The 15,450-nt window shown below is 41.7% G+C and overlaps 2 protein-coding genes across 3 annotated transcripts in view; both read right to left on the reverse strand.

Annotated features, from left to right (window-relative positions):
• The window catches only part of LOC115013313 (SH2 domain-containing protein 3C-like), a 61,403-nt gene that overhangs the window by 16,493 nt on the left and 29,460 nt on the right, over positions 1-15,450 (reverse strand). The window contains exons 7-12 of one of the 2 annotated variants that reach the window (XM_029439524.1): positions 13,883-14,349; positions 13,188-13,303; positions 10,374-10,545; positions 9,637-9,748; positions 9,343-9,549; positions 8,765-8,883 (exon numbers count right to left, since the gene is read on the reverse strand). In XM_029439524.1, the coding sequence (XP_029295384.1) occupies positions 8,765-8,883; positions 9,343-9,549; positions 9,637-9,748; positions 10,374-10,545; positions 13,188-13,303; positions 13,883-14,349 (1,193 nt within the window). Of the gene's footprint in view, positions 1-7,478; positions 8,884-9,342; positions 9,550-9,636; positions 9,749-10,373; positions 10,546-13,187; positions 13,304-13,882; positions 14,350-15,450 lie in introns of those variants that run through there. The other variant, XM_029439523.1, reaches the window with a different exon arrangement.
• Positions 617-5,706, reverse strand: tor2a (torsin family 2, member A). The gene is made up of 5 exons (XM_029439525.1): positions 5,466-5,706; positions 4,084-4,349; positions 3,662-3,837; positions 3,382-3,509; positions 617-3,059 (listed from the first exon to the last, which is right to left on the reverse strand). Exons 1-5 carry the CDS (start codon positions 5,584-5,586, stop codon positions 2,815-2,817), a joined length of 936 nt encoding a protein of 311 aa, XP_029295385.1. The 5' UTR covers positions 5,587-5,706; the 3' UTR covers positions 617-2,814.

The following is a 15,450-nucleotide window of genomic DNA, read 5'->3' on the forward strand; positions in this document are numbered from 1 at the left end:
TTTAGCTTCAATGCTTATACTTCTGTCTGTTTCTACAAACTGGAGACGTGCCGACCGCCATCTACTACATGTAAAACACTGACTATAGATAAGTACTTCATACCACCCCACCTCAAAACATGCAAACTATGCCTTTAAGGTCCTTCTCATAAGTGTTGGTTAATAGATAATAAGGCCCTTTTAAGTCCTTATAAGATGCTTATTCACATTTATTTGTGAATTAGCTTAAAAAATAGCATCATACATCAGTTATGTTTCAATTGCACTATTGCTTTGTTGTTGTTGATGTGATTTGCGATGTTTTATATTCATATAGTCTTTTACAATATACAATTTACCTCAATGTTGAAAGATATTGAAAGATCATTGTTAGCATATATAATTGTAGCATATATAATTCAAAGGCTTATTTGAGGATATGTTTTATAGAACGGTCTCTACAAAATACTGACCCCACTTTGGAGGAAAATTGTATTTATAGAAAAAGATCAAGGTTTTAAATTACAATTTCAATCAAGCCAAGTGCATAGAAATGGTTGTGTTCAACCAACAATCAATCCCTAACAGAGTGTAGACAGACAACATAACTTGAGTGTCTAAAAGAGAACACAACAGGTTTTGTTCTACATTTGTAAAATTTATTTTTCCTATACACTGTAGTATCAGAAATTGCATTTGGCCCCAGTCACCAGCATCCAGGCACTTGTGGCTGAAACTGGAAACTTGTGGTCATGTGACTATGGAAGATGGCAGAATCGTCCAAGAAGACACAACCCTATAAACATGTCTGCTTCTCAAAGAGATTGTTGTGACTTATCAAAAGAGAATATGTGGAGTATTGGCTGCGTAAGACGTCTGGTCACCACTCTCACATACTCTCACTGCCAGGCCTCTGAAGGCAGTGAAACACACAAACCAAAACGACTGATATCTGCATGGAGTCTGGTGGGAGTTTTCATGCCGTCTTATTTGTGTACAGTACAGGTTCAAAAACGTCCGAGTGTCTTTTACTAGAATAACAAAATAGAAAATTAAAACAACTGAATCAATAGCTGGCGGGAAGAATGGAAATAAATCCTAAACTGATAATTCTTCTATTTCCCTCTTGACAACACCACAACAGTAAAGATGGATATTATCTTACAGACTTCTGACAATTATGCGTCACTATTGAGTCTGTTACTGTGTCAGTGCGTCTTGGCTGCAGTGAGAAAGTCCTCCTAATGTGCTGCTCTTGTAAATTCAAATATATTTGATTTTTATTGCATTTTAATTGTGCGACTTGCTGCCGCAGGTCTTCATAGAGCCATCATTGAATACAACAAATCATTAATGGATACGATTCAAACTTCTGGCAATATTTCAGAATTAAAGAATACATTTTGGTGGATGCAACGACTTCATCACATCGTCATCACAGACAATAATACATCAGATCCTTCACAGAAGTATAGTGCACTTTGAGTGTGTTTAAACACACAGGAAACATCTTTACAGTACATTTTACATTAAAGAAACTAAATACATCATTTTTTTTACAGAAGTCAACTGAATTAAAATGCACTGAGGTGAACTCTGCTTCACCTCCTCCACTCTTGGCAAAATTAAGTCTTTACTGCCCCCTAATGGCAGAACTGATGATGTGCTCTAAAACCATGTGACACCAACCCTGTTGGAAAGCAGTTCAATCCTCCCGCTTCACATTTCTTATTCCAGTTTCTTTCTTTTTTTTAATGACATGGCACTTTTGAGTCCTAAAACTGTTTTTCAGAAGTAAAATAGTTTTGGACATGTTACATTTTTAATACATACTGTATGGAGTTTGGTACAGCACATGGTGGATGCTGATAAATTAGAGGAAAACTAGAGTGAAGTCTTACATTGCATTGCATTTATTGAGGGAGCTGATATTTTAATGATAATGTTTTATTTTATTGTATCTAGGGACATATAGGGATGTATTAATTATTCATTAATACTAATAACTAGTATTAATTTCCACACAAGTTGAGTGAGTTTATGACTCAACAACTCTTTAGCTAAGTGGATCATAAACCGGCTAAAATATAAAGTTTCTTAGCTCACGAAAAGCTAATATCTTTTCAAAACACAAGGTTGACTCCCTTTTTAAATGACTTGCACATTTTTGACCATGAAGATTTTCCCCAAACATATTAACACATTCAGATGTATTTGAATCAACACTTTTATGAGCGTTTTGATCCCTTTTTGTAAAACAGAAAATCAGCATCTTTGAGAAAAGAGGCCGCGCCACTTTCGACTGCTGTTAGTAGGCTAAGAGGTGAGCAAGGCACCGAACCTCCAGCTGGGATCTGCTATGGACGCCTGCGGGTGAACTGGGAGTGAACAGTGTGACAGACTGAAAGTGAAAGGGGCACGGTGTTGAGAAAAAGATAAATAAATACTGAATAAATAGACTTCAAGACAAATTAACTGATGTTACCACATGGCAAACCAACTGCAGCTGAATTCTGAAACCACACTGTACCAACCTTAGAGTTCATAAATTAAGGTAGTGTTGGGCTCCTGGTTTGAATAAAGCAAAGTTTGACTCGACCAACGATTCCTTCAGGGAACCTCAGCATTGACAGCATGAAGCCGTTGAATTCAGGGGGTTTGAGTTCAATTCTCCTCGATTCCAAGTGCAGGAGGCATCCTCGACGCTGCTCCAGAGATGCAGCTCTGACCTCCATGTGAGAGACAGACGCAGAGATCTGTTTCTCTTCACCGACTCACCTCAGAAATGTTTCCCTTTTTAGTCCTTAAAAATTAACAATCAGATCGCTCCTCGACTCACAGGAAAAGGTTGATTTTGGCGGGGACGGCCTTACAGCCGGTGGTGGAGAAGTAATGTCCCTGGACGGGAGTGTAGAGCATGTCGCCCCCTACTGCCTCCACTACGTCACTGCGGCCGCAGCTGCCCCGCTGGCAGAGCTGCGAGTGGACACAGCGCTCCACATGGCGTCGGCTCAGCGGCAGGAAGGGAACGAAGCGTGTGATGAGCTTCTGCAGGATGACTCTGGACTGGAAGAAGCCGCCTGGATAGAGAAGCTCACTTTAGTTTACCAACACTGTCAGCAATGTAACTGTAACTAGGCAAATTAGCTCAAATTAGTTTGATCCACTGAAAGAAGACAAGTTTCATCTTGTATTCTGCACCGCTGCAGTCCACTGAGGAGGCTTCTTATTAGGGCGATACCAAATGTACATTTTTACATTTTAAGCTTCTAATCAAGGATTTTTGAATGAAGCTTGAATATATGATATGCAAACTTAAAAATATTAGAAAAAAAAAAAGAGTGTTATAAGCAGTCTGTACTCGTCGCTGAATATTTTACAGTTAAATATCAAAAGACTCACTTGTTGTGCTGTTGTAAACCACCTGTGCAATGGCTGCCTGCAAGTCGGCCAACTTGATGTCCTCCCTGTCCCGTCCGGCCTGCCGGCTCTCCAGAGCCATTTTGTTAATCACCTTGTATCCTGTGGTGCTGCAGGAACACACAAAACACATTGAGTCACAAAAACTGTTAAATTTAAATGCTGCCGTTTGTGACTAGACATTGACTTCTGTGTACAACCCTAGTGTGTGTATGTATGTATGTGTGTGTGTGTATGTATGTGTGTGTGTGTGTGTGTGTACCCGATGAATACGTAGATGGCCTTGCGGTAGTTAGTGCGAAACACAACGTGGGAGGGACCCAAGAAGGGCTCCAAAACATCGATGAGACCTGGAGGCATTTTCTCCATCTCGTCAAAAAAGAAGACGGAGCGAGCGCACTCGGTCAGGTTACCCTGCACCCAGTTCTTCAACTCCTCCTGCAAACCAAAGAAGGGGAATTCAGTCCTGACAGAAGCTCAAAAGGCTAAAAGCAGATTTATATTCTGCCCACCATCATTTTCTTAAGTATTTGTTAAAAATTAACAGATCGTGCATCTCATTTAATTTCCAGACACATTTAATCTGTTCTTTGTTTCTTATTTTAGAATTAGTCACAAACCTATAAATACTCATGATTACTGCCTAAATAAAAGGTTAACGCTGCCTAAAGATCTCTAACTTACCCTGTATTCCTTGACCCGGTCAGGAAAGGGGAAGTGCAGCGTGGGAATAAACTGGTGGATATACGGGCTGCTCATCGCCGAGCCGTACAGATGATTTCCCAGCATGGAGCTGACCAGCGTCTTTCCTGTCCCAGAGGAGCCATGGAAAGACAGCACCAAGGGCCGCTCAGGGCTTTTATTCTGAAGGAACCTCGCCACCTCCTCTGACACGATTTCCTGAGCCAGATGTTGTCCGTAAACATTCTTGTAAAGGTCCCACTCCAGGTCTGGTAGTGAGGAATTATAGATACCTGTGATGTTAATGTTACCAACCATCCTCAACACATACTTGGCTGAAAACTTTATAGATCACATAACTTGTGCTCCAGATTGGTCCAGGAACTAAAACTAAAAAAGTCCCCTTTTCACTGGAAGAAAGCCGTACTTAAAGTATGAAAAGTAAATGTATTCCTAGTGCAGTGTAATGTGCCCTATAATGTCAGTGTTTTACGATTATAAATGTTGTTTTTGAATTAATATTAATGTGTATGTGGCATTTTACTGCTATAGATGTTAATGGTTGTGCTCATGTTAACTTGGGTGGTTTAATCTACTGCAATGCAACATATTCTATAAGATCATCATGTTTGTAGCTTTGTCTCAGTCCTGTGAGAACCACATATCTCTAAAAAGATAACTTCATGACCTCAGAAATACAGCTGTTTTCAGCATTGTGACGATGCGTTTTCCAGATGAACCAAGACGCTTTTAAAATAGTTAATTAGAAGTAGAAATATGTTCGCAGCACATAAAGGAACACTTGATGCTTCAGTTTATCACAAACATTCAAAATCGCATCTTGAGATACATGGTTTTCACTGGATAGGAAGAAGAGGAACGGGCTCTATAGTAATGGTCTCTAGCTGTCGATTACCATGAAGTGAAGTTAACATGTAATTAACAAATGTTCCATATACCAAATCATTTCCATAAAAGTTACCACACATTGTTAATGTCGCATTTTAAACTGCATATTAAGAAAGTTCCCCCACAGTTTAGAGTTTGCAACTTGCAAAACAATGATTTGTTCCAACATATTCAAACTGTATTATTAATGTTTAATAGCAGAGAAGATTTCCTGTGTTTTTTCTAGCTAGCATAACAGCTAACTAGCAAAGCAGTGACTACAGTAACGTTAACAGTATTAAGTAGATCTTCCTGACAACACCAATTAGCTAACATGTTCTGCACACGAACAAAACATATAACCTATGTTTAAATTACTAGACAAATAACCTTGCTAAAAACGTAACACTCAATGTTTAACTAAAGCTAGCTGGCTAACAACAAGCAGCACTCGTTGGTTAACGTTAGCTACCTACGACACACATATATCGTCTTACCTCTGATATTTGGCTTAAAGTCGCATTCACAGCTGTCTGACATGCTGCAGTAAAGTTTCTGAAACACGCCACAGACCGGACTATAAAGATATAAAAACAGCACAGACAGGATGGCCAACATTTTGGCTGCCTGTTGGCAGACAGGAAACCCGAATGGACATTCACCTAACGACAACCGGTCAATTTTGTAGTTTTTCTACTTCGAGGAAGGCGTCCAGAAACACTTAACAGAAATTATAGGGAGGACTGCTTTTCCCAGAAAGCATCTGGCATGGGGCGTACTGAGTAAGACACGTTGGAGGATCACAGTCACAGTCCAGAAAGCACAGCTGGGAACACAACATCTGGAAAAATACTAGACATTTTCTTTTACCGCTATATATGCAGTATTTTATTATGAAAATTATATTGAAATTAAAATGTGTTTAATTATAATGGGACATATTTGCAAAACATGGTAAAATAATTAAACGTTGTTGTGATAACATAGAAAGAAAATATTTTTATTAGCAAATGATTCTGCCGAAAATAAACGTTTGGACACTTAAGTTAACCGTTTATATTTGTAATGAACTGTAATTCTTTATAGAAATAATTCCATCCATCCATCCATCCATCGTATACCGCTTATCTGGGGTTGGGTCGCGGGGGCAGCAGCTCCAGTAAGGAACCCCAAACTTCCCTTCTCCGGGCCACATCCGCCATCTCCAACTGGGGTCTCCTCCCAGCTGGACGTGCCTGGAACACCTCCCTAGGGAGGCGGCCAGGTGGCATCCTTACTAGCTGCCCGAACCACCTCAACTGGCTCCTTTCAACGTAAAGGAGCAGCGGCTCTATTCCGAGTCTCTCACGGATGGCTGAGCTTCTCTCTAAGGGAGACGCCAGCCACCCGTCTGAGAAAACCCATTTTGGCCGCTTGTACCTGTGATCTCGTTCTTTCGGTCATGACCCAGCCTTCATGACCATAGGTGAGGGTAGGAATGAAGATCGCCCGGAAGATTGAGAGCTTTGCCTTCTGGCTCAGCTCTCTTTTCCTCAGATTTTGAGGTGCTGATCTTCATCCCAACCGCTTCACACTCGGCTGCGAACCGATCCAGTGACTGCTGAAGGTCACAAACCGATGACGCCATCAGGACCACATCATCTGCAAAGAGCAGCAATGAGATCCTTAGGCCACCGAACTGCAACCCCTCTCCTCCACGACTACGCCTCGATATCCTGTCCATGAAAATTACAAACAGGATTGGTGATAAAGCGCAGCCCTGGCGGAGGCCAACATTCACTGGGAACGAGTCCGACTTACTGCCAAGTATCCGGACACAACTCTCGCTTTGGGCGTACAGGGATCAGATGGCCCTCAGAAGTGACCCCCTCACACCATACTCCCGCAGCACCTCCCACAGTATCACCCGGGGGACCCAGTCATACGCCTTCTCCAGATCCACAAAACACATGTAGACTGGTTGGGCGTACTCCCAGGCCCCCTCCAGGATCCTTGCGAGAGTGAAGAGTTGGTCCATTGTTCCACGACCAGGACGGAATCCGCATTGTTCCTCTTCAATCAGAAATAATTCACAGTAAAAGAATATAGAACCTCCTAGAAAATGTAATTTAAACAGTAGCAGGTGCTATTAATGTGGAAATGGTCTGTTAGGGAGCCATGGTGATGGTGCTTAATTTAATTGAAGTTAATTTTTTGAGTAACAATAGGACGGACTGGAAAAACTGAACTGGAAAAAACAACTTTATATGATTTAATGAAATGTATTTCTTTTGACGGCAAGACAACCACTTTAGAGAGAGTTAGTTTTCATTAAGAGAAAACAAGTTGTTAGTCTTTGGTGTGGCTTTTGTAAAGGTTGTTGTGATATACTTACTGTGTGCTCTGTCACAGACACACAGATATGTCATCACACACGTTGCATCAAAACACGTCAGTTTGCAACTTTAAATTTCATCACACCTCAAAGAACATAAAAAAAATCCCAAATTTCTTCAAATAAATGTGAGAAATCTGTATAGATTTTTATTATACAAAATGCAGCACGAGTCAGTTGTAGTGCACAGCGACACACATGTAACAGATGTGACAGTTGTATCCAAAGAGTGAGGTAAACATGTTTATTTCCATTTCACATTTCAGATAAATATTAGACATTAATAATAAGATAATATAAATGCTCTGTCCCTGCGTGCTCTACTTGTGTGGTTAGGGTGAGTTCACTCTCTTCCAATCCACACAGTAATAATAAAAGATACAGTTTGTGTGATAATGTGAAGAACTTTCATTTGGAAGAGAAAAAAAAAAAGCAACATTTCTGATAACAGCGCCACTAATCTCAAGATTACATTAAATATTCACTTCGAATTAGAAAATCCTAATGATTAACACATGATGGGGAACACAATACAACAAATGAAAATGTAGATACAGTGTTATTCTGTTATTGGGTTGTATAATATGACATACAGTTCATACAGTTGTAGATTTAGGGAAGGTCCAGCCTTTCATTAGGCTAACAGACCGAGGCACAGCCTCATCTTAGAAACTATTTTCATGAAGAAAAAAAAACGTTTCTTTTGCAAAACAAAAGCATCATACCACAACAGAACCTGGCACAGTAGCACATATTTACACTGATCGCCTTCCCTTCACGATTTAGTTCAATGTGCGTGTGGAGACTCCTGCCCCACTCAGGTCACAATGACAGAAGGAGAGTAGGTTGGGTGTGGACACAACAGGTTTATTAATCATACATCTGTGCCAGGACTTGTACACAGTCACACGTTCCACTGTTGGTCTGGTACTCTCTGTCTCTCTCTCGTTGTCTCTCTGTCTCTCTGTCCAGCTGTCTGACCTCCAGCTGAGACAATCCAATCTCTCCACCAGCAGCCGGCGCCATAACCACACCCCACTTCCATAGTAGGATAGATGAAGTCTTTTAGCATTGACATTCTGAGACATTAAAGTGGTGTAAATCCTCAGTTAAGAATATATATATTTGTAAATAATCGAATAATCCATGATGAGGATGGTAAATGAGAATACAGTGAGTTTGTGAGAAGACAAAGCACCAAAGCAGGAGCTGTGATGCCATAAAACTGTACATTTTGCAGCTTCTTGGTTTGCATCTTTTGTCCTCCAGGGTGCTGTACTACCTCATGCTTCAAGTGCCTCCACCGTCCTCTGCATCTAGTGGTTTCTGAGCTCATCCCGGATAAACAAAGTTATTAGAAACATGTCGTGGTCAACGTGGTCTGACAGGCGGCTCCAGCCTGTAGGACAAGGCGGTCAGGACCTGGTCAAACTTGGCGTACCGCAGAGCCTGGCTCTCCTCAGCACCCTTGCTACCCCAAAGCAGCCTCATCTGGAAGTCAGTCAGGAAGAGCTCCAGGACCTCTGCTTGCTCCGGGAAACCTGCAACATCACATCACCATCAGTGGATCAACAGCAGAGTTCACAATTTGATAATAATGAATGTTTTTCTGTTATTTTTTGTTTGTTTGTTTTAACCCCATTAAAATAAAAAATAAATCTTAAATACTAAATTCAGGAAAAACAACTGGGAACAAGGCCTCTCACATTTCTGTTTGGACGCAAATTTGGTTAAAAAAAAACAAAACCTAATTACCTGGTTGATTAGTGAAATAATAACAGTCTTTCAACAAATGTTTTAAAGCCAAAGATGTCAGCTGGATGAAGTTTATTAACTGTCAGCCACTCTTTCTTAAATCCACCAACTCGGTGGATTTGCAAGCATTTTAATGTCTTTTACTAAATGAAACTATTACTTTAATTTGGTTATTGAAAATAATGCATGTTTAATGTCCCTCTGACAAGTTTTGATCAACAACGCACCTCTCTCAACTCTCTTACCTTGTAATTTGCACTCAGCGTTGGAGCGGTAGATGCCCCCCAGCTGAGCGATGGTCCTCGCTGCTCCCAGGTGAAACATGACCACGTCCACTCCGACTTCCACCGTCTCCCACGGCTCTGTCCCCTCACCCACCGCCATGCTCTTCTCCAGCAGAGACAGGAGGGGTAGTACGTGGGGGAAGCTGGTGTTGGACAACGGACAGCTTTCTGGAGGACACACACACAGACACAGTCAGTGATTTTGGTTTAAAGGAAGGTGTGCCCTGCAAAAGGAGCATGTAGGAGGACCCCTACCTCTCCCGTCATTCAGACTCTTCATAAACGGCCTCAGAGTTTTCTCGTAGAGAATAGCGCCCTCTGTGTGTCGCTGCCGTAGCGCCGTCCATGTCTGCTCCAGACGGGATACCTGAGAGACAGAAAAACATCACCATTAAAACCTGGCAGTAGTGCCTCCACATGCAGGGGTGCACTCAGAAGAACATGGGATTTAAACTGCAATATATTTAGCTCACACTGGTATTTAAGCGTAATTTAATAGAATATCTTATTTCTATAGTGTTTTAGCTATAATATGATATTTGGTACAAGGGATTTATTTGATGGTTAGTCTGGAGGGGACAAAATCTGTAATGGTATTGGATGGACTGGATGTGATGTTTATCTCAGTATACCTGTTCAATGGGATAAACAAGGTACTGTGAGTGCAAATCTTTCCTTACAAAAATAAAATGGGATTTTAATTACAAAGTACAAGTTTTTAGTTTTAGTTAGCCCATGTTTCCTGGGTTGTATTTTTTTTTTAGAGGTATTTATTCTGAAATGGGATAAACTACTTCACACCTTCCATCACAGACTGAACACCCACCTGTTTCAACAGCAACCATACAATGGTTGGCTTATTTGAAGCTATTGTACTGGACTTAAAATAATTGTATCCATTTTAGCTAATATACCTGCAAAATTCTTGCTGTTCGGAGTTGTATCCTTATAATTGTTTGCACTTATTATCAGGGTGTAGGTTGCATATTTACCTGCGGCAGTTCTAAAGCTCTCATGACGGCAGCAAAGCCAAACATGTTGCCCATGGTGCTCTTGAGCTCAGCTGCGATTTGGATGATTTTATGCAGCAGGCCTGCCCTCTCCTCAGTCGTCCCTGTGCAGCCCAACACATCCACAGCCAACATGATGGCCATGGTTTGGAACCTGCAGGAGGGTGGAGAGAGGGGGAGTTGTTAACGTTTAGCTCATATCACAATCATATCGTCATATCAGCCCTATTTCACCAGTGAGGAGAATGACACAAAAATCAGATATTGCTTTAGGAGGTCAATTATAAACTTATCTCATGAAAAATCAACAGCTACACTGGCACTACCCCATAACACATAGGCTGAGTAAGCACCAGAGGAAAGGACATATCGTTCCCTAAATCAAAGGGTCAGTCTCAGTTTTACACTTTCATTATTTTTCATCATTCAAAGCTATACTTTGTCAGGTTTAGGTCAGTCTGCTAACATGCAACATTTAGCATGTCAGCTTGTTAAAATTAACACAGCATCACATATTGTTAACAAGCCAACGGTAGCATACACATGAGTACACAGGGCCTGACAGTGCGAGCATTACACCCAATTCACCGATTCATGAATTAATAAAAACTGCAACTTGTTGTGTGTTTTTTGGCGTTTTGTACAATAAGAGATGAATGTACAAAACAGTTATTTTTCCCTGCAGTGACCATTGCTTTTGACGGTTAAAATGACGTCAGTGCCAGCACCCGGATGTTATAATTCCATGTTTTTTCTTATACGAAAATTGGCGCTCTTCCTGTGGGCTTGGAGCAGGTTCTCTTCCACAGAGTGCCCCATGTTGCACTGCCATCTTTCTACAGTAGCCCTAAAGGGACAAACCATATTCTGGCTCTAGAGAGGGCCTTTTACGTTTTTACGTTACCTGAAGGCCACTGTAGTTCTCAGACACACATGGAAAGACAGGGAATATTCAGTCGGCTGCAATCTGCAACCTCACCACTACAGGACTGTCTCAGAAAATTAGAATATTGTGATAAAGTTCTTTATTTTCTGTAATGCAATTAAAAAAACAAAAATGTCATACATTCTGGATTCATTACAAATCAACTGAAATATTGCAAGCCTTTTATTATTTTAATATTGCTGATTATGGCATACAGCTTAAGAAAACTCAAATATCCTATCTCTAAATATTAGAATATCATGAAAAAGTATACTAGTAGGGTGTTCAACGAATCACTTGAATCGTCTAATTAACTCGAAACACCTGCAAGGGTTTCCTGAGCCTTGAAAAACACTCAGCTTGGTTCAGTAAACTAAATCACAAGTATGGGGAAGACTGCTGATCTGACTGCTGTCCAGAGGACCATCATTGACACCCTCCATCAGGAGGGTAAGACACAAAAAGAAATGTCTCAAAGAGCAAGCTGTTCACAGAGTGCAGTTTCAAAGCACATCCACAAAAAGTCTGTTGGAAGGGGGAAATGTGGCAGGAAACGCTGCACAACCAAGAGAGATGACCGCAGCCTTAACAGCATTGTGAAGAAGAGTCGCTTCCAGAATTTGGGGGAGCTTCAAAGACAGTGGACTGAAGCTGGAGTCCAGGTATCAAAAGCCACTGTTCACAGACGTGTCCGGGAAATGGGCTACAATAGCCGTATTCCCATGGTCAAGCCACTTCTGAACTCAAGACAACGGAAGAAGCGTCTGACTTGGGCTATGGAAAAGAAGCACTGGACAGTTGCAGAGTGGTCCAAAGTCCTCTTTTCAGACGAAAGCAAGTTTTGTATTTCATTTGGAAGTCAAGGCGCCAGAGTCTGGAGAAAGGCTGGAGAGGAGCAAAATCCAAGTTGCTTGAAATCCAGTGTGAAGTTCCCACAGTCAGCGATGGTTTGGGGAGCCATGTCAGCTGCTGGTGTTGGTCCACTGTGTTTCATCAAGCCCAGAGTAAATGCAGCTGTGTACCAAGAGATTTTAGAGCACTACATGCTTCCGTCTGCTGAAAAGCTCTATGGAGATGAGGAATTCATTTTCCAGCATGATCTGGCACCTGCCCACAGTGCCAAAACCACCAGTAACTGGTGTACTGACCATGGCATTACTGTCCTCGATTGGCCTGCCAATTCCCCTGACCTGAACCCCATAGAGAATATGTGGGGTATTGTGAAGAAGAAGCTGAAAGACACCAGACCCAACAATGCTAATGAGCTAAAGGCCGCTATTGAAGCATCCTGGGCATCCATAACACCTCAGCAATGCCACAGGCTGATTGCCTCCATGCCACGCCGCATTGATGCAGTAATCCGTGCAAAAGGATTCCCAACCAAGTACTGAGTGCATTAATGGACATTTTCAAATGTTTGATTTTGTTTTGCTGTTATAAATCTTTTTTTTTTACTTGGTCTGAGGAACTATTCTAATTTTTTGAGATAGGATTTTTGAGTTTTCTTAAGCTGTAAGCCATAATCAGCAATATTAAAATAATAAAAGGCTTGCAATATTTCAGTTGATTTGTAATGAATCCAGAATGCATGACATTTTTGTTTTTTTAATTGCATTACAGAAAATAAAGAACTTTATCACAATATTCTAATTTTCTGAGACTAAATCCACTAAATCCACTAAATCCTACACACTGGACCTTTAATGAAACTTGGCTGCTCTATAAAACCCCTTTCTATATTCAGCCAAAGGTTGTCCGTGACAATAAAGAAACACCACTCTGTCACACCACTGAACGATCATGTATGGTCTCTTGGACACAACTACTGGTTGGACAAGGTTTGTGTCCAGGATTTATGAATCCTTACTCACCTCTCCAGGAGATCCAGTCTCAACTGTTGGCCATGTGGCAACGTTAGCAGCTCCATCCCAGAACTAACTCCCATCGTCCTTTGCACTTCTGGAGTCACCTCCAGAATTCTGGCCACCTGGGAAACACAAACACATGTTTATTGGTCCACTCCTGTAAGTGGGTCTTTATATTTGTGGGGTGATTTTCATTAGTTAGTGGCTACTGTATGAGCAAGACAATATACAATTTCTTCTCAGAACACCTCGTCATGTGTTATCACTTACTTTATGACGTTTTCCTGCACACAAGTTTACTGTACACAGATTATGAATTAACATTGACACACTATCATCTTATAGTTAGGTTTTTAAAGCTAATGGGTAAGCAAAAAGCTCCTAATCCACACATGCAGCATATACAGAGCAATATTAGCATTGTTTTATCTGCAAAATGTTCCACTTTCTTCAGCGGCTAGTCTCTAACTGTGTCCGTCTGTTGTTTGCTGCTGGGACAGAACTGCCTGTTGCATCTGGAAATGATAAAGCGGTGAGACTGAATCAAAGCAGTTTTGTTGTGGGCCATACATTGAGGCTAAAGAGCTGCTAAGAAGTTTTTTAGGAGAATGATAGATGATAATACATTGAGCGACCCTGTTCACATTAAAAACAGTAATTTTAGCCACTGTTAATCAAAAAATATTGACTTTAAACAGTACCATGCAGTCAGCCTTGGTGATATGTTTGACTGCTGTCCTGGGGTCGACCTCCGCCAGCAGCTCCTTCACCCTCCGTAGGATGCCCACCTCCAAAGGCTTATTCTCCTTGGGCATGAGCGACGACTGGTACCTACTCGGTTTGAAAGAAGAGACCGTCTCCACCACCGGCAAGAAGTACAAGTTCCCGTCCTCCACCCTCAGTGGATCAATGCCTACTGACCCTTCCTCCACCCACAGCCTCTCTACGTAGCTCTGGGGGCCGGGGTACAGCTCTGTGTAGCAGCTTACACCTGCATCAGAAGACAGGGAGTCCTGGTTTAGATGAGGTTGGGGTCTCTCGTTACACTGTTTGTGGAGGGTGTTGTTGGGAGATGACAGGGTTCGGGCAGTATCCAAGCGCCTGGAGAGGGACGGGGATGGCGCCACACTGGCTGCCCGACTACTGCAAAGGCTTCTAGACGGTTGGGCTGGAGATGGAAGAAGAGAAGGAAAAGGGAAATGTTTTTGAATTAGTAATAATGTGTTTCAGTCTACTTTTATTCTTCGAGCTCATCAAATGATAAGGTATTAGTCAATTTTATAAGACTGGAAGAGGTCCATTGGTTCTTAAGTAAAGGGGCAATGTTTAGTTCTGAGCCACCTGCAAGAAATAAGGGGTAGCATTTCACATAGACTATAGGGTCCATACAATCTAAATGTATACTACTACCTACCTACTACCTACTAGCAACTAACAATAATGCAAGAATATGCAAATTCCACCAAAGTGCTGAAACTCTGAGAGTCAAAATAACACTGCTATCTTATAATCTTGTGGCGTCGGCCTGTAGTTTATGTCACCCATCTGTGTGTTTACTGTGGGACTAAGTTAACCGGGCCTGCACAGTCCGTGAAACGTTACGTAAGTTTACATAAAGATAGCAGTCCTCCGGGGGAGGAGAGAGGTCAGTTCAGCCGGCACTCAGCAGAGACGGAACCCCAGTCAGCAACCGAAGAGACTTGAGTTCAGCCAGCACAAGCCCCATCGCCTGAAGTCACAGTGGGCTGGTGGAGAGCTGGGTCTAACCTGTGTAACGGCAGCAACAGAAAGTTTGCAGTCCCCCAGGATAAGACTACTGTGGCTGAACTCAAGATAATTGCTAACTGAAACTACGCCCGTCTCATCGGTCTGCCGACCGCTCAACTCCTAGTGGCTGTGAAGACAAGGCATGGGTGCAGGTCGATTTCTCGTTAATGCAAATTTTAATGTAATCCAATAAACAAACTATAAAACAGAAACGGCTGTATTATTGACAAGCCAGTTGGTGCAGCTCCACTTCTATACCCTCTGTACTGAGGGCAGACTGGCTCTACAGTGACTCACTATCACCTCTGGAGGAACAAGTGGTATTACAGGACTGGACGGAGCGCAGCTAGTCAGTTAGCATGCTAACTTCATCTCTGCAACACAACACATAGGTGTCTTTGACATAACATCAACACTATAACCTCTTCACATCTTGTTGATAATGTTCATTTGTTTTTTGAATGTTATAAACTTAAATGATAGCCATACCTTACACATTGGG

The sequence above is a fragment of the Cottoperca gobio genome, chromosome 9 (genome assembly GCF_900634415.1).
Source record: "Cottoperca gobio chromosome 9, fCotGob3.1, whole genome shotgun sequence".
NCBI classification, from domain to species: Eukaryota; Metazoa; Chordata; class Actinopteri; order Perciformes; family Bovichtidae; genus Cottoperca; species Cottoperca gobio.